This window comes from Cuculus canorus, chromosome 18 (genome assembly GCF_017976375.1).
Source record: "Cuculus canorus isolate bCucCan1 chromosome 18, bCucCan1.pri, whole genome shotgun sequence".
Lineage (NCBI taxonomy): Eukaryota > Metazoa > Chordata > Aves > Cuculiformes > Cuculidae > Cuculus > Cuculus canorus.
The window spans coordinates 11646965-11666279 of record NC_071418.1 but is presented as its reverse complement, the minus strand read 5'-3'; the positions used below and the strand labels follow the sequence as shown (position 1 = coordinate 11666279).

At 54.0% G+C, this 19315-nt stretch overlaps 3 protein-coding genes across 9 annotated transcripts; all 3 read left to right on the top strand.

Moving 5' to 3' along the window:
• The first annotated feature begins 280 nt into the window (after nucleotides 1-280).
• Nucleotides 281-3880, top strand: MYADML2 (myeloid associated differentiation marker like 2). Its single transcript, XM_009558990.2, has one exon. It carries the CDS (start codon nucleotides 281-283, stop codon nucleotides 1184-1186), a length of 906 nt encoding a protein of 301 aa, XP_009557285.1. The 3' UTR covers nucleotides 1187-3880.
• A 1909-nt stretch (nucleotides 3881-5789) lies between these two features.
• PYCR1 (pyrroline-5-carboxylate reductase 1) lies at nucleotides 5790-10413 on the top strand. The gene is made up of 7 exons (XM_054083691.1): nucleotides 5790-5921; nucleotides 5998-6068; nucleotides 6155-6334; nucleotides 6872-7093; nucleotides 7565-7657; nucleotides 8052-8215; nucleotides 8316-10413. The coding sequence occupies exons 1-7, from the start codon at nucleotides 5855-5857 to the stop codon at nucleotides 8473-8475; spliced, it is 957 nt and encodes a 318-aa protein (XP_053939666.1). The 5' UTR covers nucleotides 5790-5854; the 3' UTR covers nucleotides 8476-10413.
• A 1167-nt stretch (nucleotides 10414-11580) lies between these two features.
• On the top strand, nucleotides 11581-19261 carry MAFG (MAF bZIP transcription factor G). Of its 7 annotated transcripts, none has more exons than XM_054083121.1 (4): nucleotides 12122-12139; nucleotides 13224-13541; nucleotides 15591-15652; nucleotides 15737-19260. In XM_054083121.1, the coding sequence occupies exons 3-4, from the start codon at nucleotides 15617-15619 to the stop codon at nucleotides 16187-16189; spliced, it is 489 nt and encodes a 162-aa protein (XP_053939096.1). In that variant the 5' UTR covers nucleotides 12122-12139; nucleotides 13224-13541; nucleotides 15591-15616; the 3' UTR covers nucleotides 16190-19260. The 7 variants fall into 7 exon arrangements, with proteins under 7 accessions (XP_053939094.1, XP_053939099.1, XP_053939096.1 ...); XM_054083122.1 differs by lacking the exon at nucleotides 12122-12139 and adding an exon at nucleotides 14211-14529 and having other exon boundaries at nucleotides 12196-13541; nucleotides 15737-19261; XM_054083119.1 differs by lacking the exons at nucleotides 12122-12139; nucleotides 13224-13541 and adding an exon at nucleotides 11581-11692 and having other exon boundaries at nucleotides 15737-19256.
• Nucleotides 19262-19315: the final 54 nt, after the last annotated feature.

The window sequence follows — 19315 nt, the reverse complement described above, 5'->3', positions numbered from 1 at the left end:
CTGAGAAACTGGAGAGAGCTGACTGCAGTACTCTGAGAAGGCAGCCGGTAGGCAGAGCCAGCCAGTAACCTCCCTGCAGCCGGCAAGGCTGTGCCGAGAGGCTGCCAGGAACGCACGCTCAACGTCACATGCAGCACCTACCGATACCAGGAGAGACAAGGCAGGGATCTGAGCTGCAGCTCTACTGATCCAGTACCAAGTGTGACTCAGGACAAAGAAGCAAAACCCTGGAAGCACGTTTGGAGGGGGCTTTAAGTGTATTGTCTGCAGGACTGAGAAGATGGAGAGCACGGGAGGGCCGTATCTGAACACGGCTGCTGTGACGTCCCCCGTGGGAATAGCTCGTTTGCTGCAGATGACATTTGGATGCACCACATTCAGCCTGGTAGCCCATCAGGGGGGATTCAGCGCAGCATATGGCACTTTCTGCATGTTTGTCTGGACCTTCTGTTTCGCCATCACTGTCTTCATCATCACCTGCGAATTCACGCACCTGCACAGCTGCCTGACCATTTCCTGGGGAAACTTCACTGCTGCTTTTGCCATGCTTGCCACACTCATGTCCATCACGGCTGCCGTGATCTACCCGCTCTACTTTGTCCAACTTGGCTGTTACCCCATCGGCTGTGAGGTGAGAGACTTTCGCATCGCAGCCAGCATCTTCGCAGGCCTCCTGTTCTTTGCATACGCCACCGAGGTGTGTTTAACCAGGGCAAAACCAGGACAAGTCTCCAGCTACATGGCCACTGTCTCCGGGCTCCTGAAAATCGTACAGGCTTTCGTAGCCTGCATCATATTTGGGGCGCTGGTGAACGACAGCCAGTACAGCAAATACGTGGCAACACAGTGGTGCGTGGCTGTCTACAGCTTTTGCTTTGTGGTGACAGTAGTGGTGGTGGCCTTCAGTGTCACAGGTAAGACCGCCTTGATGTGGTTCCCCTTCGAGCGCTCGGTGGTTGTCTACACCTTCGGGGCCGTGCTGCTGTACGTGAGCGCAGCGGTCATCTGGCCGGTGTTCTGCTTCGACAGCAAGTACGGCTCTCCACGGCGCCCTGGTCTCTGTGCCAAGGGCAAGTGCCCCTGGGACAGCCAGCTGGTGATCGCCATCTTCACCTACGTCAACCTGCTGCTGTACGTTGTGGATTTGGCATACTCCCAGCGCATCCGCTTCGTCTCCCACCTCTGAAACAGGGGTCTGCTGCTGCAAAACCCTCCCAGTGCCATAAGCAACAGCAACTGGGGATGCAGCAAGAGGTGGGATGCGGGGAAGGGAGGCACTGAACAGGCATGCACGCAAGAACCATCAACTACACTTCAAGACTGCACCAGCAAATTCACAACATGCAGCAGGCGGGCTGCAGCCAACGCTGGAAAAAGCCCACCTCCCCCATCACTCACATCTGCCTCAGCCACCTGGTGCCAGCGCGAAGGAATGCCGCTGCTCCAAGTATGCAAGATGGCCTTTCATCTCCAGGCAGCAGAAACCCTTGTTGCAACAGCGGGTCCGCAGGCTACCAGATTAGTGAGCCAAATATTAGGAAAGACACCAAGGATTTTGAAACTCTTACCGACACTTAACCATAATCAAGTGACTACCCAGGAAGTGGGAACACTAAAAGCTGCATCAAGGAACTCCAGTTCTGGTAGATGAAAAACAATCCCTCAGAGTTTGGGGTTGTGTGGTGAGACACAAAATGTTTGCAAGTGTGGGAAATTCCAGTTGGGATGTTTCTGAGAAGAACACTGTAGCTATAATAGTATTTTGAAGAGTACCAGTCCCTTTCTCTCCTCTCCTCTCCTCTCCTCTCCTCTCCTCTCCTCTCCTCTCCTCTCCTCTCCTCTCCTCTCCTCTCCTCTCCTCTCCTCTCCTCTCCTCTCCACTCCTCTCCTTTGCTGTTTAGCACAGAGAAAGAATATCCTCAAGCAGACACCTTGGGGGAAGCATGTGATATTCCTGTTTAGCAAATACTGAGTCCTTATAGAAATGAAAATATGCAAAATTGGGACTCTCGTGTCCAGAAATAGGGTGCAGAACAGAGCTGAACTGCAAAATAGCCATGCGTAATTTGACATCCTTGCTCAGCCAGGACCAGAAGGTACCTTAGCACGTGCTCTGTCTCAGTTCGTTTGCCACCATATCTTTATACTGATGTCAAAAATTATTTTGCTGGAAGCTTAAAGATAAATTCTGGGAGGAGGGGGAAGGGATGCAGTGGTGATTTGATCTCACAGTGCTGCAGAAAAGGGCCAAACCTGGCGGGGAGGGACTCAGACGGGACAGGACATGACAAAACCTGTGTACAATGGTAACAAATAAGGGAGCGCTGCTGCAGACCAGACTGGGCACTCAGATTCCCGAGCTCTCCATGTCGCCAGCGAGCTGCATTTCTCTGACCCATCCCTGACAAAACACTCACTTTGAAGTCCCACATTGCATAGCTCAGATTTCAGGCTTAATAGGAAGAAATGTTATGCATTTCTGATCCAGCAAGAAACCAAAGCAGTCTGAGTGCTTGTGCAGAAAGCACGCAGATGAGACAAGTTTGCTTAAAATCTGAAGTAGCTGCGTGTCAGAGGTAAGATATATTTTTTAATCAAATTAAAATAAAGATGAATGGCAGACTTACATACCACATCTCTGGAGATTTGTTTACTTTCATCTTGCTCTCCCCACAGCCTTCATTTCACCAGACACAGCCTTTCTGCTTTCTGCCGGAAAGCACAGCTCAATTTATTTTGATGAATGAAGGCTGAATGCAGCCCCAAAAAAAGTATATAGACAAGACGGTCAAGACCTTTGAGTGACATTCTTTATAGCAGAGTCACATAGGGAAAAGGAAGGAAACTTACTTTTCATTAGTGCTTTGTATGGGGTTTGAAAAGCAAAGGAAAAAATGGTTGCAACAGACTGCGTTGGATAATTCTCCTACAGACTAAGAACCAGCCTTCAGCCGAGGGAATTCTTAACCCATGAAACAGGTCAAGAATCAGTATCCATCATACAGGATACATACACTAAAGAGCCTTCCAAAGGGCTTTTCTCTTCCCCATTAAGGGCAGGAAGTCTGGAGGATAATGGTCCAACAAGAGGCTGCCTGGCTTGCTCTAGGGCAAGACCCAAGACTATCTAGTACAGACATAAACCAGGATATTAGAGAGCTCCATTTCTTGCCACCTAAATAAACAAAAGGGTTGTACAAATAAGAAACGCTAATTTTGGAAAAAAAATCCATTTGTATTGGAGGACACAGGGTACAAAGACAGCCACAGCACACAAAAGGAACCTTGAGTATTCCTTCTAAACCCACTAACCTGGACAAATGAAGCTGTGCCACACTTGTAAATTACTTAAGTTTTGGTATAACAAAGCACTAAAAATCAAATTAGTGACTGTGCACCATCATGGCTTCTGTCATAAACTCAAACCTGCAAAGTCAGGAATACTGCTTTAGAAAAGCATCTTCCTTCAGGCTCCGACGTGGCTCCAAGGGGCTGGTGGAGACCAGAGAGAAGGACAGCAGCAGCAGGTGCCCTGTGGGCAGGGGCTGCTTGTCCCTGGACATGCCACCACCACAAGTCTTTCGGGCAGTAAAGCCTGTTGGAAAGCTCCTCAGCTGGTTAACGCTTCTTCCAACTATGCACTTGCTTGCATTTTGTGAAGGTTTTGCACCAAGTATGAGCAATTAGCAGGAATGCAATAACATCTGCTAACAACACAAGTTGATGCAACATATACAGTCCCAGGGACATAAAGAAAGGCCCAAAAAGTAACTGGGAAACAACAGGGGTAAAATTCACAATAAGGAGGAACTAGAATTTAGCATCGAAATCCTGATACCACTGGAGGAGCGGAAAGACAAGTCTTTGCCAAGAACAGTGTGTTCATATTTAGCTTTCTCATCTGCCAGCCAAAGACTGAGCAAAAAGTGTTAGCATAGTCAAAATGGCAAAAAAAAAAAAAAAAAAGATTGTGTGGACAACAATCCACTCTTTTAGCAGGGAAAAAAAATCAAAACCTCATGCTTCAGTGGTTAAAATGCTCACTAACCAGTGGAAACTATGAGATTGCACAATCTAGGACAGAAACATCCGATATCTGCTTAATATGATTTTAACAACCAGCCCTGTCATGTGTCAGTTAATTAAAAAACATTTTATTTCCAGAGCTCATCTTAATCCTTAATTAATAAATCATGATCGAGTAACTCGCCAAAAAGTGGGTTCCTAAGCCTTTATCACCTTTTCTGGTGAACTCAGGCCAGGATGTGTGCGCATCTACGTAGAACCATGGCTTTGTTCCTGCAGCCAATCCACACGACTCCTAGTGGATCCCAGTGTGAAATATATACACACTGACAAAAAAATCTGAATCTTAATGGGTTTGGGGACTTGGTTTGCGTTTTTTTTCAGGTGTTTTTTTTTTTTTCTTCTCTTTCTAAAGACTGGAATTTGACATCTGTACTGGCACCAGTGCCATTTAATAGCTTCATCAATGACATAGACAGTGAGAGTGAGGGCACCCTCAGTAAGTTTGCAGATGACACCAAGCTGAGTGATGCAGTTGCCACACCAGAAAGACGGGATGTCATCCAGAGGGACCTGGACAGGCTGGAGAAGTGGGCCTTTGAGAATCTCATGAGGTTCAACAAGGTCAAGGTCCTGCACCTGGGTCAGGGCAATGGCCAATTTCAATACAGGCTGGAGGATGACAGGATTGAGAGCAGCCCTGAGGAGAAGGACTTGGGGTGCTGGGGATGAGAAGCTCAATGTGAGACAGCAGTGTGCACTCACAGCCCAGAAACCAACCGTGTCCTGGGCTGCACCAAAAGAAGCGTAGCCAGGAGGTCGAGGGAGGGGAGTCTGCCCCTCTATTCCTCTCTTGTGAGACCTCATCTGGAGTGTTGTGTCCAGTTCTGGAATCCTCAACATAAGAAGGAGATGGAGCTGTTGGAACGGGTCCAGGGGAGGCTACAAAGATGATCCGAGGGCTGGAGCACCTTCCTTACAAGGACAGGCTGATAGAGTTGGGGTTGTTCAGCCTGGAGACAGCTCTGGGGAGATTTTAGAGCAGCTTCCAGTGCCTGGAAGGGTTTAAAGAAAGCTTGAGAGGGACTGTTTACAAAGGCTTGTAGTGATAGGACTAGGGGCAATGGCTATAAGCTGGAAAGGGGCAGATTTAGAGTACACATAAGGATGAATTTCTTCACTGTGAGAGTGCTGAGGCCCTGGAACAGGCTGCCCAGGGAAGTGGTGGCTGCCCCATCCCTGGAGGTGTTCAAGGCCAGGCTGGATGGGCCTTGGGCATTCTGATACAGTGGGAGGTGTCCCTGGCCATCGCAAGGGGTTGGAACTGGATGGGCTTTGAGGTCCCTTCCAACCACAACCATTCTATGATCCCCGAAGAACAACGTTCCTAGAAAGGCTTAGGTTGGAAGGGACTCCGTCCCCTCACTCAGATCATAAACAGCGAGGCCTGGGGCACGCAGCTTATGACTTCCAGCCGGTCCGAGGGCAGGAGCACCCCAAGGCAACCCCACCAGCCGGGACCCGCCATTCCCAGCAGCGCCCGAACCTTCCAGAAGGGCCGCGGCTGCGGTGGGAGCTCAGCGCCCCCTGGCGGCACCGGGCGCCTCCCAGCGCTGAATGATGCAACCCCCCGCGGCGGTTGCACCAATAGCTGGCGAGGGCCGCGCCGGAGCCCGCGCCTCTCATTGATGATTGGGCGAGAGCTTTCGGCCACGCCCACTCGCGATCTGATTCGCCGTACCCCGAAGCCCCGCCCCCGACGCGCTGAAGCACCTCCCCGCGCGGCCACGTGGACGGCGGCGCGGCGGAGCTCGGTCGCTGCGGCACCATGAGCGTGGGCTTCATCGGAGCCGGGCAGCTTGCCTTCGCCCTGGCCCGGGGCTTCACGGCAGCAGGTGGGCTCCGGGCGCGGTGGGGGACACGAGTGGGTGGCAGCGAGCCGGCTGGGCTGACGCGCGGTACCGTTCGCAGGGGTCCTGGCCGCACACAAGATCACGGCGAGCTCTCCGGACACCGAGCTGCCCACCGTGAGCGGGCTGCGGGTGAGTGCGGGAGGGGGCGGGCGGCAGAGCTCCCCGGCGGGCCGCCCCGGGCGACAGCGTTCCCGTTTGTCCCCACCCGCTTGCAGAAAATGGGCGTCAACTTCACGGTGAGCAACAAGGACACGGTGAAGAGCAGCGATGTCCTCTTCCTGGCCGTGAAACCCCCCATCATCCCCTTCATCCTGGAGGAGGTGGGCCCTGACATCGAGCCCCGACACATCGTGGTCTCCTGCGCGGCCGGCGTCACCATCAGCTCCATCGAGAAGGTGAGGGGCAGCGGGGACCGGGGACCCGTTTGTCCTGGGCACCGCGGTCCCTGAGCCGGTCCCGCTGCTCCGGTTGGGTGCTGTGCGTCTCTCCTGGCGGTCCTTGCCAGAAAGAGCTGTAAGAGCCTTTACTCCAGCTCTTTCATTCCCTGAGGTGCTGTCAGACCATTTTTCTCTCAACAGAGCGGGTCATCTCCTCTGATTTCTGCAGACTTTGTGCTAAGTGTCTGTGCAGACTGGTTTGGAGGCTCGCGAGTTGGTGGGGATGAGACGGTCAGCGTGTTGGTCTGAGCAGCAGCTCTGCCCAGCATCCTATTTGTTGGCACTACTAAACACCGCACATTTAATTTTTGGCCACTTTGACTCAAAGCAGGGAGTTTGCAATATAGGAATGTCTCTTTTCCCCCTGTTTGTGTTGTTCTTTCCCCTGTGGAGTCCCATCCTAGGCAGCCTGTTCGCCAAGTACACACTAAAGCTCTTTTTTTTTTTTTTTTTCCTCCCCCCTTCTTTCTTTCTCAAATAATTTTCTGCCCTAAGAAACTCTCTACCTTCTGCCCCACACCAAAAGTGATCAGGTGCATGACCAACACCCCTGTGATTGTCCGGGAAGGTGCTACAGTCTATGCCACTGGGACTTACGCAGATGTGGAGGATGGGAAGCTCCTGGAACAGCTGATGGCCAGTGTAGGCTTCTGCACTGAGGTGGAAGAGGACCTGATAGATGCTGTAACGGGGCTGAGTGGCAGTGGCCCCGCATATGTACGTGCTGCTTCCTCAAATCCTGATGGTCGCGGGGGGCTTTGCATGCTGGGAAGGGCTTTGCAGATTCAGTTGGGCATTTCTTGTTTTCTTGTCACTCACATTTGCCATGGGATGTGTAATCCAGGTGTCCAGTTTATAACCAGTTTGAGTCAGCAACAAAACTCCATTACCACTCGGATGAGCCTGAAGTCTGTAGCCAGTGGCAGTGTCCACATGTCCGTGTTGCAAAATGTGGGCCTGTAGTTAGTGTGACCCAGAAGCTGAATTTCTCCCTTTCTCCCCACCCCTGAGCTGGAACGAGTGGGAGTGAAGCTTGGCATGGCACCCATGCAGAAAAGAGGAAGGCTTTTGTCAAGTCTGTAAGTGCTAGGAGTCTTGATGTGATCCTGGAGCCCTGAATTCTCTCCTCCCTGAGAATACGAGTCTTGGAGTAGAGACTTCCAGTCACCTTCCTCTCTCTGGTCTCAGGCATTCACTGCGCTGGATGCGCTGGCGGATGGGGGAGTGAAAATGGGACTTCCTCGCAGGCTGGCTGTTCGACTCGGAGCACAGGCTTTGCTGGTCAGTATTTCCTCCTCCAGAACACATCTGGGTCTGTGCCTGCCCTGTACAGAGTATTCTGCACATCACAGTTTGAAATTATCTCAGTCCTCTTCCTGAATCTGGTTTAGTTTGGCTGCATGCAGGTTCCCAGTGGGGGGCCATAGGAAGTGTCCACAGCAATCTGCTGGTGCTGGTGGTAGTGTGGGAGCTGAGGCCTGGGGAACCGTGACTCCTCTGCGGGCTTTTTCAGCTCTGACAAGTGTTTTGGCAGCCTGCTAATGGCTCTCGGACTGGAGCCCGGTTTTGCCCTCTGTGAGTGTTAGGTGCTGCTCTGTGCGGTGGAGAACAGGAGTGTTAGACAATCAGTTCCTTGGTCAGAGCTCTGGCAACTGTTTTCTGTTACTCGGTACAGGGCGCTGCCAAAATGTTGTTAGAATCTGAGCAGCATCCTGGCCAGCTGAAGGACAACGTCTGCTCCCCTGGGGGAGCCACCATCCATGCCCTGCACTTCCTGGAGAGCGGTGGATTTCGGTCACTCCTAATCAATGCTGTAGAGGCTTCCTGCATCCGGACAAGGTGGGCACCTAGAAAGGCTTAAAAAGCCTTCAGAACTTGAGGTCCTCCCATCCAATCTTCACCTTTTGTTATCTATTTCTCTCCCACCATCCCGTTGCAGGGAGCTGCAGCATCTAGCAGACCAAGAGAAGATCTCACCAGCAGCTATAAAGAAGACTTTGTTGGATAAGGTGAAGCTGGAGTCTCCTTCTCTATCCATGGGATCTGCCAGCAAAGTCAGTCTGTTCACCAATAAGAGCCACAGCAGCAAGAAGAACTGACCAGACAGCTGTCATCCAGTTGTGCTGAACATCGTGTCCTCCATGCCCTTCCATTTCTGTCTAAGGATCAATGCTCCCTCTGGATGCTGGTCTCCCCCATACCTGGCTCTTGGCCGCAGCAGCCGTGGGCAGTGCAGTGCTGTAGAAGAGGATCTTTACTTGGAGTGGGGTTGTTGCAAACTGCTCCTGGCACTGCTGTTCCCTGTTGGGTACGGGTGATGCCACCATCAGAGCTTCTTCAAGGGCGTTGTTTGTCCAGAAGCATTGGATACTTCTAGGCAGTGGATACTTCTAAGCAGCGGTTGTGGTGTCCCACGCAGAAATGGTTTCTAATGCGATTTTTTTAAGAGGCCTCAGAATGCCTTTTAGTCTCAAAGGTTCGAAACAGGCCTGGATCCCTTTTCCTCCCTTTTGCATTTGCTGTCAGAGCTTGTCTCTAGTTGCTGTCTTTATTAGCCAGAGCAGATGCTGCCACAAGGGTGCAGTGCTGTGTGCTGTATTAGAGGATTTGTCCTGAAGCACCTCTCGGTAGGGACCAAAGTGCCTCTGCCCCATTCCCCACTTGCCTTGATTTCGAGAGCTGGATGGTGAGAACCTTTGGACCATGCTCTGTTGCTCTCTTTGCTGGCCACCCCTTCTCATTGCGCTGTCAGGGTTGGGGAACTGAACTGCTCTCACAGTCCCTTCTTTTGTTGCTGACCTGGCTTGTGCGGTTGGCAAGTGGAGGGGTAGAGAGTGCTCGCTTTTACCTCTGTCTCTGACGTCTCTTCATGCTCCCTGTGGGCAGAATCTGCTCCCACACACGCATGGATATGTTTCAACATTGCTGTGTTCCACGATGCTCTCCCTGCTCTTTGCACTGCTCCTCCTGGGGCAGCCAGGAGGAGAGCTGGAGTCAAGGACAACCTTCTCCAGAGAAAGCCTCCTTCTGCACTGCTTCCTTAGACTCCAGCAGGGTTTCTACCCAGATGCTGGGCTACTGTGGGGCAGCAGGGCTCTTCCTCGGCACCTTTCCTTGCATCAGAGTGTGCCTCCTCCTCAGATTGCAGTGTTGATGACCGTGACAGTGGCTGCTCCGCTTCAGCTTGTGCGATCCAGCTGTGTTATAGTTGGCTGGTTGTCTCTTCCAGGCAGTGTTTCTCCCAGCAGAGCCCACAGGCTGGTGAAATCCAGCACCACAGCTCTCAATGTTGCATCGTTTTGCTGGAGTTATGTCTCTGGTTTTTATCTAGACCGTTGCTTTGAAAGTGTTGTGCTGCTAATGGCTGGAGAGGGGAAATGCCTAGAAAGAAATTTGAAGCTGCTTTGTGCAGTTGCATTCCCAGGTCTTTAGAACACAGTGCTAAAGGGAAACACTTGAGTCATCTCGTCTGGCTTGTGGCTGCTGTCTTGTCCTCTCTCACCTGTCCTGCTTGAGATGCAGGAGGAAACTCAGTCCCTGCTTGACACAAAAGAGGTTCAGAGAGGGCTTGAGAGTGCCTGATGCGTGTCCAGCAACAAGGACTCACTTGGTGAAACACATCCAGATGACTCCAGAGGAGGAAGAGCCTTGCTGTTCTGCTGTAGAGAATTTCCTGATTCTGACTCTTGAAACCAAGAAACAGCAACAAAGTGTGGGCTGTAGAAGCAGTGGTTCCTTCTACCCCTGAAACCCCGGGGTCTGGGAGGGAAGGAGTCTGGCGGGGTTGTGGTAGCAGCGAGCAGAGGGGTGGGTGCACAAGGATTGTAGACTTGGAGGGCAGAAGGAACCAGCACTCTGATCAGACTGAAGGTGGCTTGCGGCCTGTTGTTTAGGGCGGTTAACCTTTCCTTCAGGCACGGTCTTGGGACCCAGCACCAGAAGGACAGCAAAGAGAAGAGCGTGTTTATTGCTTTCTGCTGTTTCTGTATAGCCAGCGTCCCTGTGTGGCTTCCTTTCCTCCCCACTGTTCTCCCAGACCCGAGTCCTGTCCCAAGAGAGCTATACAAAGCATGCAAGCTGCCCTACTGCTTACGCGGGGCTGCAGCAGGAGCAATGGGCTGTAGGTTTGGGTGTGTGACTGTCATGCTGTATTCTACCTTACGGTGTAGTGGCAGAGTGCTGGGCTTATTGTCCACTGTGGAATCTTGGACATGCAGGTGATGTGGGAAAAGCATTCCAGTATCAATATAGAGGCTGCCAAAGGTGCAAGTGATGTTAAAGCGCTTTTAGTGTTAGGCTTGTGGCTGGTAGTGGGGTATGACCCTACAGGCATGAGAGATGGTTACTCCTGTCTTTACAGAATAAACTGCTTGTCTCTAGCAGAGCTGTGGCTGATCTTGAACTGGGTCTGTCCCTTGCCTTTGGCAGTGGTGGTTGGGTCGCTGCTGCCCGCAGCGATTGTGCTGCAAATATGGATTTGAGGGTGGTTTGGGCTTAAACTGGGGGCCGTGCAGTGCTGAGAAATAAGTGTAGTGGAGAGGAGCAGCTGAGGGAGCACAGGGCGGCAGGAGAGGAAGGTGCCGGCGCTGATGCTTGGGCCAGGCACTGCCTGGTGGCACCGGCTGGGGACAGGGAGCCCCGTGGGTCTTGTTGGGGCCCTGCAGCCAGGTTAGGTTCAGGATGGGGCAAGATGGGACAGCTAGGGTGGGATGGAATGGCTAGGACAAGATGAGATATGAGGGGATGGATAGGATGGGATGGATAAGGTAAGGTGGTATGGGGGGGTAGGGTAGAATGGGATGGGATAGGGTGGGGTAGGATAAGGTGGGATAGGAGGGCATGGATAAGATGAGATGGGATGTGATAAGGTGGGGATGGGTAGGACCTAAGGGGGTAGATAGGATGGGATAAGAGGGGTGGATAGATAAGATGGGATGGGATAGGATAGGATGGGATAGTAGAATAAGATAGGGTGGAATGGGTAGAATAGGATAGAATGGGATGTATAGGATGGGATGGGATGGATAGAATAAGATGGGGTGGGATGGATAGACTAGAAAGGGATGGATAAGGTGAGGTAGGAGGGGATGGGTAGAACAGGATAGAACGGCGTGGATCAGACGGGCCGTACCGGCCCCGCCCCCCCCGCCCGGCGCGTTCCCCTTAAGGCCCGGGGCGGTTGCGCCGGGCGCTTCATGAATGGAGCCACGTGACCCAAACATCACGTGACGCGTCGGTGCGCGGCGGCGGCGGCGGCTCTCGCGGTCCCGGTCCCTCCCAGCGCGGCCTCCCCGCCCGGCGCGGCCCCGGCACCAGGTGAGCGCGGGCGGGGCGGCCCCGCCGGAGCTGGCCGGGCCCCGAGGGCGGGGCGGGGCCGGGGCCGGCGGCCGCGGGCACCGAGGGCGGCGGCGGGGAGAGGGGGGGGGCGCTGAGGTTGCCGCCGCCGTCCCCGCGCCCCGCCCGGTGCAACAGGTGCGGGGGCCGCGCTGGGGCCGCGCCCGCCACCGGGGCGGGGCCCGCGACCCACCGGTGCCCCGTGGTGAGCGGTTCTGCCCCCCCCGGTTTTGGGCGCGATTTTTCCCTCCGGTGTTGGCGATTGTGCCCCCGGTGTGGGGCGGTTCTGAACCCCGCCCTTCCCCCTCGGTGTGGGGCCATCCTGAAACACACCCCCCCCGGGTGTCAGGTGATTCGATTCTGCCCCCGAGAGGCAAAGGGGTTTGAGGACGGACGAGGCGCTCAGGGATGTGGTTTAGCAGTGGTCAGGTAGGGTTGGACTCGATGATCTCAAAGATCTTTACCCAGCGAGCAATTCCGTGGTTCCATGAAGGTGTCGGAGGGGCTGAGCCACGCAGGGGCCTGGCCCGGGCCCCCAGCGCACTCCCTCGCCCGCAGCAGGACGGCCATGCGTCCCTGTCACCCGGGTTCCAGCTCCTGCTCTGTAGGGTCCACGCATCCACTGAGCTCCCACACTGCGGTCTGCTTGGTGCTCAGCACCATAGTAGAGCTGAGCAAATTGTCCCTGCGATAGGAAGCACTTCGGGAGGATCACAGAGCAGGCTGTGACCCCTAGCTGACACGGAGCGTTTGTGTGTACGCCGGGGGGGGGTCTTGCTGTTCAGAGCCACCCTGGATGCACGGCGTTTGAGTGTATGGGTAGAGGAAGGCACTGCCCAGAGGCTGGAATCGGTCTGTGAGAGCCAGTTCTTTCTTTTATCTGTGTAAACTGAGTGAAATCCAGCTGGGTGGGCAGATTAGTTGAGGGAGGAATTGCTGGGTTGGATGGGAGCCCAGCAGGGACTCCGGAGGGGAGTGGAGGAGGCACCGTCCTGACTGCAGACATAACTGGGGGAGTCGTCGGTTTGTTTGGATTATTCCTGGGAGGGCGGTGTGAGCTAATTCACAAGAAATCAGATAAACAGAGTGTGGAATCCCCACGGGAGAGAGCTTTCTCGTGTGGCATGCCTGGCCGCTGCCAGCACACCACACTCCTCCGCTCCCGGTGCTGTGGAGCTGGTTGTGGAGCACAGCCCCTGCCTCCCTGTCCCTACCCACGGGCCTCGCTTGCTGCCCGCGCTGTCGCTGGGCCAGCTTGCGCTGGAACGGGTGACGTCACCATGTTTACACGGGGCTCGTGGCACGGTTCTGCGATCAGGAATGTGGAGAATGGGGCCTGTGTTGAATCATGCGTGGTGCTGTCAGCTCCCCGGTGCTGCCTTTGAGCCGAGGAGAGAATTGGCTGCGCTTCTGCTGAGTTCAGGCCTTTTGAGCTCTGGGGAAATGTGTTGAGGCTGCATTTTCTTCATTGCAGTCATTGTGTTTGGCACTTTTCAGCATGATCTTTCTTCAGGAAGCTATCGGAAGCTGAGCAATCAGCAGTCTGCAGAGTTAGGCCAGCTTTGGTCTCTGCTGTGGTGCCGGTTCTCTGGGTGTCCTCTCTGCGGGCTGCCAAATAGTTCTGTCCCTGATCCTCCAAACTGGACCCAGGAAACAGGTCGTCTCCAGGTTGTACTTCCCATTCTTCGGGCTTTGTGGCAGCATCTCATTTTGATACCCTTGGGAAGGGGGCTGAGGAGAGAGGATCACGGGGTGCTTTTGGGCACAGTCGTGTGACAGCTTTGACAACCGTGGTGGGATGCTGCTGCCTGGCAAGGCTGGATTCCTCCAGGTAAAAATGCTTGTCTCTTAAAAGTTCAAGGAAAGTTAAATTGCTGTTTTCAGGGACTGGGAGCAGCCCCTTCTTTTGCCTGCTCATAGCTTGCTTGCTCCATCTCTGCTCCAGCAGAGTCCTGGCCTCTGTCTGTGCCGGGTCTGGGCTGCGAGCACCCTGCTGATTCCCCTCTGCCCCAGAAGCTCTCCTCAAGCACCCAGCCTGATGTTTGTTTTAGATCTGCTCTGCTGTAATGAAGGAAGCTCGAGTGCTTGCCAGGCAGCTGGAAATTCTTCAGTGCTGCACAGCAAACAAATGCCTGTGGTCCCACTGGCCATACCTGCCCTGGGATTCTCACGCTCGCCAGGTGCTGCAGGGCTAGCATTATTGCTATTGCCTTCCTTCTCCTCTTTTCTCAGCAACTGTGTTGTTGGCCAAGTAGGAACAGAGGGAAGAAATACAGTGGTGTGGGAAAGACATGATTTTATGAAGCAGTTGGTTGTGTGCTGTCTGTCCTCATGGCAGCTACCTTCCTGGGGTGGCAAACGCCTCTTTCTACACTGGCACTGTCTTGTTGAAGGAGCGTTGTCCTCTGGGTATTAATGGGCTGCCTCTGGACAGGCAGACAGCTTTGGGAATGGCTCTGCTGGCATCCTGGGGAACGCTGACCCTGTTCACCTCTCATAGGTGGTAGATGCATTGCGGAGCCTGCACCACAGCTGCTGGAAGAACATCCGTCCGGATTTGCTGACTTGTGCATCTGGTCCTTAACTGTGACTCTGCATCAGAGCCTCTTGCATTTAGCAAAGCAGTAGCAAACAAATCATTGTTGGCTGTTTGGCAGTGAGGAGACAGAGGGCACAGTGGTGTTTGTAGAATGCACTTGCCCAGGAGCGCCTGCCTGGCCAGAGGAGGCGTGCAGTTCCTGGCTGGCTGAGGTGCATTGGAGTGGATTCATTCACTGGGTAGGGTAGCAGCACTCTGAACCAAAGCCGGAGGAGAGGAGGTATGTAGGGACAGAAACAGGAGCTTGGGAATTATTGGCTGTAAAAACAGGCTTAGATATTGCCCTTACCAGTTCTGACATCCTGTCTCTCATGGCAGCAGAGGGCTCGTCTACCCTCTGGTTTTGGCCGCCCTTCATCTTTGTTTGAGCATGCCTTGCCTCTGAAAATGAGTGGGAGAGAAGCTGGTCCTGTGCCCTGGCACTGCCAGGGACTGATAGGGACTTTCTCACAGCAGGGGCTTATGGCGGGGTCAGCGTTGTGTAACTGGGGAGGATGAAGGCATCAGCGGGTTTGTGCTGGATTCTGGTGTGCCCAAGTACTTCCTAATGCTGCAGCATCAGGTTGTCCTTCTGTTCTAGGGGAAAGGTAGGGTGCAGAACTTTGACTTGAGCCTGGATGCACTGGCTTTCCTGGGAGGCAGGAAAAGTTTGGAGAGTCATGAGTGCAGCAGTGGTGTTCTCCCATCCTGCAGGATGCCCAGTGGGGCATGTTGTGCAGTCCCTTGCAGTCCTTGCGCAGGGCCACCTGTTCTTGAACTGTGCTGGTTTGGGTCCTTGGGGCACCTGGAATCTGGTCGGACTCTTGTCCTGGGAAGGTCCTGAGCGCCTGTTGGAAGGGCGTGTCGGAGTGCCTGGCTGCTTTGCTCTGCTTGGCAGTGACAAGGACGAGGCTGAGAGCAGGAGGCGCAGAGTGCTGGTGTGCTGAGTCAGCATGACTGGCCCAGAGCAGCCGTGCTCCGGACCCAGCCCTCTGCCTGCCAGGCTATTTTTAAAAATGTGGCTTCCGTGTATTCTGACTCCTCCTCGTTTTTTTAATTTCTCCCACCCCAAGCAAAAAAAAAAAAAACCAAAACCCAGCATGGCCACAAAGTCTCCATGGGAGCAGGATTGTGGAAGGGCAGCAGGTTCTGCTCAGTGTCAGAATCTGCCACTTGTGAGTCCAGCTTGGTCTCGTGGTTGTTGCATGTTGCCTGGGGAGGGCAGTGGGATGCGCAGCAGCATGGGGAATGTCACGGGCTTTGCTGCATCCCGGGGCTAACTTGACCTTCCTTCCCTTCCAGAACCTGATTGACAAGGCTGTCGTGTTATGACGACCCCCAACAAAGGAAACAAGGCCTTGAAGGTGAGAGGCAGGGGCAGGAAAGGGGTGCGGGCAGGGGGCGCATCCACTCCAGCTTTCATGAGAGTGTGCTGCCTTCTCTTCCAGGTGAAGCGGGAGCCAGGTGAGAATGGGACCAGCTTGACAGATGAGGAGCTGGTGACCATGTCTGTACGGGAGCTGAACCAGCATCTGCGTGGCCTGTCGAAGGAGGAGATCATCCAGTTGAAGCAGCGTCGGCGCACGCTCAAGAACCGGGGCTATGCTGCCAGCTGCAGAGTCAAGCGTGTTACCCAGAAGGAGGAACTGGAAAAGCAGAAGGCAGAGCTGCAGCAAGAAGTGGAGAAGCTGGCCTCTGAGAATGCCAGCATGAAAATGGAACTCGATGCTCTCCGCTCCAAATACGAGGCTCTCCAGAACTTCGCCAGAACCGTGGCTCGGAGCCCCGTGACCCCAGCACGGGGTCCTCTCGCATCCAGTATGGGGCCCCTCGTCCCTGGCAAGGTTGCCACTACCAGTGTCATCACAATAGTGAAATCCAAAACGGACGCCCGGTCTTAGTGAAGCGAGTGTTGCCTGAGCTTGTCTGTGCAGGGCAGTTAGGCACAAAACCAGCCTGGAATCCCCAAAGCACAAACCCTCCCCACACGGGTCCGGGTTCCTCCTTCTTGGCCCAGGACTGGCCTGCTGATCACTCCAATTTTGTGTTGTCGTGTTCAGATTGGTATGAGCAGTGGTGATGCATCCCTTCTCCTGTGCAGACAGACCCAGCGCTTCGCAGCCCTCGGGTGCCCTTGGGACAGACTGCGAGATCTTGGTTCTCTGGCCAAAGAGAGTCTGTGCAGCGTGGGCGACGGAAGGGCTTGGGGAAGGTCCGGAGAGAGGCTTTCTTCCTGGGGGCTGAGAACCCTCGTTTTCGGTCGCTTCTAAAGGCTTTATTTCATTGCTCTTCCAGGCAGTGCATCTTAGCGCCTGCCTGCCAGGCGCCTGAACCTGCTGCTTTTGTTTCCTTTGGTCCCTGTAGTTGCAGTTGGGGTGTTCTGTGTAATCGTTTTTTAATCCTTTCTAGGTGTGCCTCTGTGCCCTAGCAGTGGGTTTTCTTCAGATGTCGTTGCGTCAGCCATGCAGACAGGCAGTGGTAGGGAGGAAGACGCTGTCGCGCCTTGCTGTCTCTGCCCCAGCCATGGGGAGGGAGCCAGGATGGGGCCTGACACCCCAAGGGAGGGAGGGAAGGATCCGTGTTGACTGCAGGCCGGTTTTGTGCCTAATGTGTTGCACTGAACAAGACCAAAATCACTAGTTGTTCCCATGTGTTGAGGGTATCAAGTGTCTCTAGTGTGATGGTTTACACAGCCAGTTTATGTGGTTAAATAGCCTTTTATTTAAAGAGAGAAACTTCATTTTAAGAGTTATTAAATTATCTAAGTTTAAAATCAAAATCAGACAGAAGAGAGAGAGCGTATTTATAGTCAGCTTTTTTTTATCAGAGAGGGTGAGAATATTTGGCCATATAAATGGGGAAATATTCTCGGAGACTTTGCTAGTTGAAAGTTAATAAATAAATAATTTAAAAGTTTCTCGTGAACCTCCCGCAAACTGTTTGTGGCTCTGAGGTTAGTTTTTATAAAGAGTTATCAGACTTTATTTATAAAACTTAGAAAAAACACAAAAAAAAGAGGCAAGTCCTGTTTGATATCTTTTTGCAATTGTACCAAAAGTGACTTATTCTCGATCTTGCTGGCTTCGGTTGTGTCCACTTGTGTTGCACTCTCTGAGCTCTCGTGTGGGCCTGTGGTGTGGTGGTGCCCGTGGCTGCCTTTGCCATCTACTAGCGTTTCATGCTGCTGTCATTTTTGCTAAGCTCAGCTTAGAGATTGAGTTGGAATTTCTCTAGGGTCTCCAAAAGGATTCTGGTGCGCAGGCAAAGGCGTTGCTGTTGTTGAAGGCAGGAGTGATGACTGATGCTGAGCAGTGGTCGCCTGGCTGCTGGAAGTCTCCTGATGGAGAGGACAGGCCAGGATGGCACAAGTGAAACCCCAGTGTTGCAGGGAGGCAGAGTTTGCTGTGCAGTACTGCTGTCTTCTGGGCTGAGTAGCAGGTAAACCTGATGGAAGATGTGATGTAGCAGGAGAGGAGAGGAGCAGAGCAGGTTGCTGGTGGGGATTTACTGCTTGCGAGGGAGATTGGCTTTGCTGTGATTGACAGAGGGTTTAAGGAGAAGCTGTTTGGGATGCTTTTCCCAGTGAACTTCCTGAACAAAGAGTGGATTAGAACGCTGCTTCCAGGCTTCCCCCTCTCAGCCCTGGGCTTTCTATTTGAGCTGAAGTGTCCAACATGCTGTTTCCCAGGCATTTCCCAGATGGGCTCTGCACTGAGCAGTGCTTGGCACAGAACTCCGGGCTCAAGCCTTTGATCTCCAGCTGGTTACTTGATGCCTGGAAGAGGTGAAGTGTTCCAAAACACAGAGACCTCCACCTGGCCTGGGGTGTCAGTCCCAACCCTGTCCCTCCTAGAGCTGAACCTGGCTAGGGAGCCGCTCTGAACCCAGCTGGGAACCCAGCTCTGTGGGGTGAGCAGCCAGGGGTTTGTGAGGGAAACTGTTTAGGAGCTGAGCGTCAGGGCTGGAGGCTGTGTTGTGCGGAGGGCCCCATCAACAGAGCCAGGTGATGATGGGCAATCCTGCAGCCATGGTGAACTCGCATCCGTTGTACTCTGTGGCCAGAAACGGCCGGGTCCTTCTCTGCCTGCAGGTTGGAAGCTGCGCTGCTGCTGGCCAGAGCCTGTGCCGCTTTACAGTGAGACCGTGAGTGCAGAGGACTGCACAGGAGGCAGCACTGCCTCCTTCAGGTGGTAGCACAGTCGTTTATCCTGCTCTGTGCTGCACTTGCTAGCTTGCGGCCCCAGCCTGCGCCGAGTGGCCAAAGGTGTTGGATAAGGACAGGGACTGATGGGTACCTGTGTGCTAAATGAGTTCTGTGGGTGCTGGGCTGGCTGTCGGCGGGGACATGGTCCCCTCGTGAGTGCTGCTTCCCTCCGCTACCGCGCTGGTTTTGGTTTTGTTCTCGGTCAAGAGTTGCACCCCAAGTGATGTATTTCTGCAGTGTCCACAGAGTCTCCCCTCCTGCGTGGGGTGACCCAGTCCCCTGCCCGCTGGCTGCCCGTGCGAGCCGTCACGCTGACCCCTCTCTCATGTATAGCATTCTGGAGTGTGACAGCTCTTGTCCCTGAGGTGCTCGTCCATTTGGTTTCCTGCTGTGAAGGGTGTCGTGTTTTCTTTCTCCTTTTCCTGGTGCTGTTCCATGGTGGTTGGGGAGGGGGCCTGGCCCCAGCCTGCCCGTGGGCTGCACCCACCGCCGCCATGTGTGTATCTTGTGGTCAGTTGTGTACAGTGACCCCTGCCTTGCGCAGTCTTGGCGGGTGCCGCTCTGTGGATGGATCTGCGGGGCGGCTGCCTAAGTGGGACTGCAGCGGGCGGACAGACGAATGGACGGACAGAGGGTCTCGTCCTTGCTTTGGCTGGCCCTTCAACCTGGTGCCCCGCCTGGCTTCGGGGGGGCTCCGTACCTGCCCTGCCTGGGTCTGAGGGGGCTCCCCACCTCCGTGCCCGTGCCTGGGGTCCCCCTGCCTGGTTTTGGGGGTGTCGCGGGGGCGGGGCGGCGATGTCGCGCTCTCTGTCCGTGACAATAA

Coding starts and splice junctions, on each gene's coding strand:
- MYADML2 (XM_009558990.2), top strand. CDS start 281: ATGGAGAGCACGGGAGGGCCGTATCTGAACACGGCTGCTGTGACGTCC.
- PYCR1 (XM_054083691.1), top strand. CDS start 5,855: ATGAGCGTGGGCTTCATCGGAGCCGGGCAGCTTGCCTTCGCCCTGGCC. Junction 6,069..6,154: donor CCACCGTGAGCGGGCTGCGG/GTGAGTGCGGGA, acceptor ACCCGCTTGCAG/AAAATGGGCGTCAACTTCAC. Junction 7,094..7,564: donor GTGGCAGTGGCCCCGCATAT/GTACGTGCTGCT, acceptor CTCTGGTCTCAG/GCATTCACTGCGCTGGATGC.
- MAFG (XM_054083124.1), top strand. CDS start 15,617: ATGACGACCCCCAACAAAGGAAACAAGGCCTTGAAG. Junction 15,653..15,736: donor AAGGAAACAAGGCCTTGAAG/GTGAGAGGCAGG, acceptor CTTCTCTTCCAG/GTGAAGCGGGAGCCAGGTGA.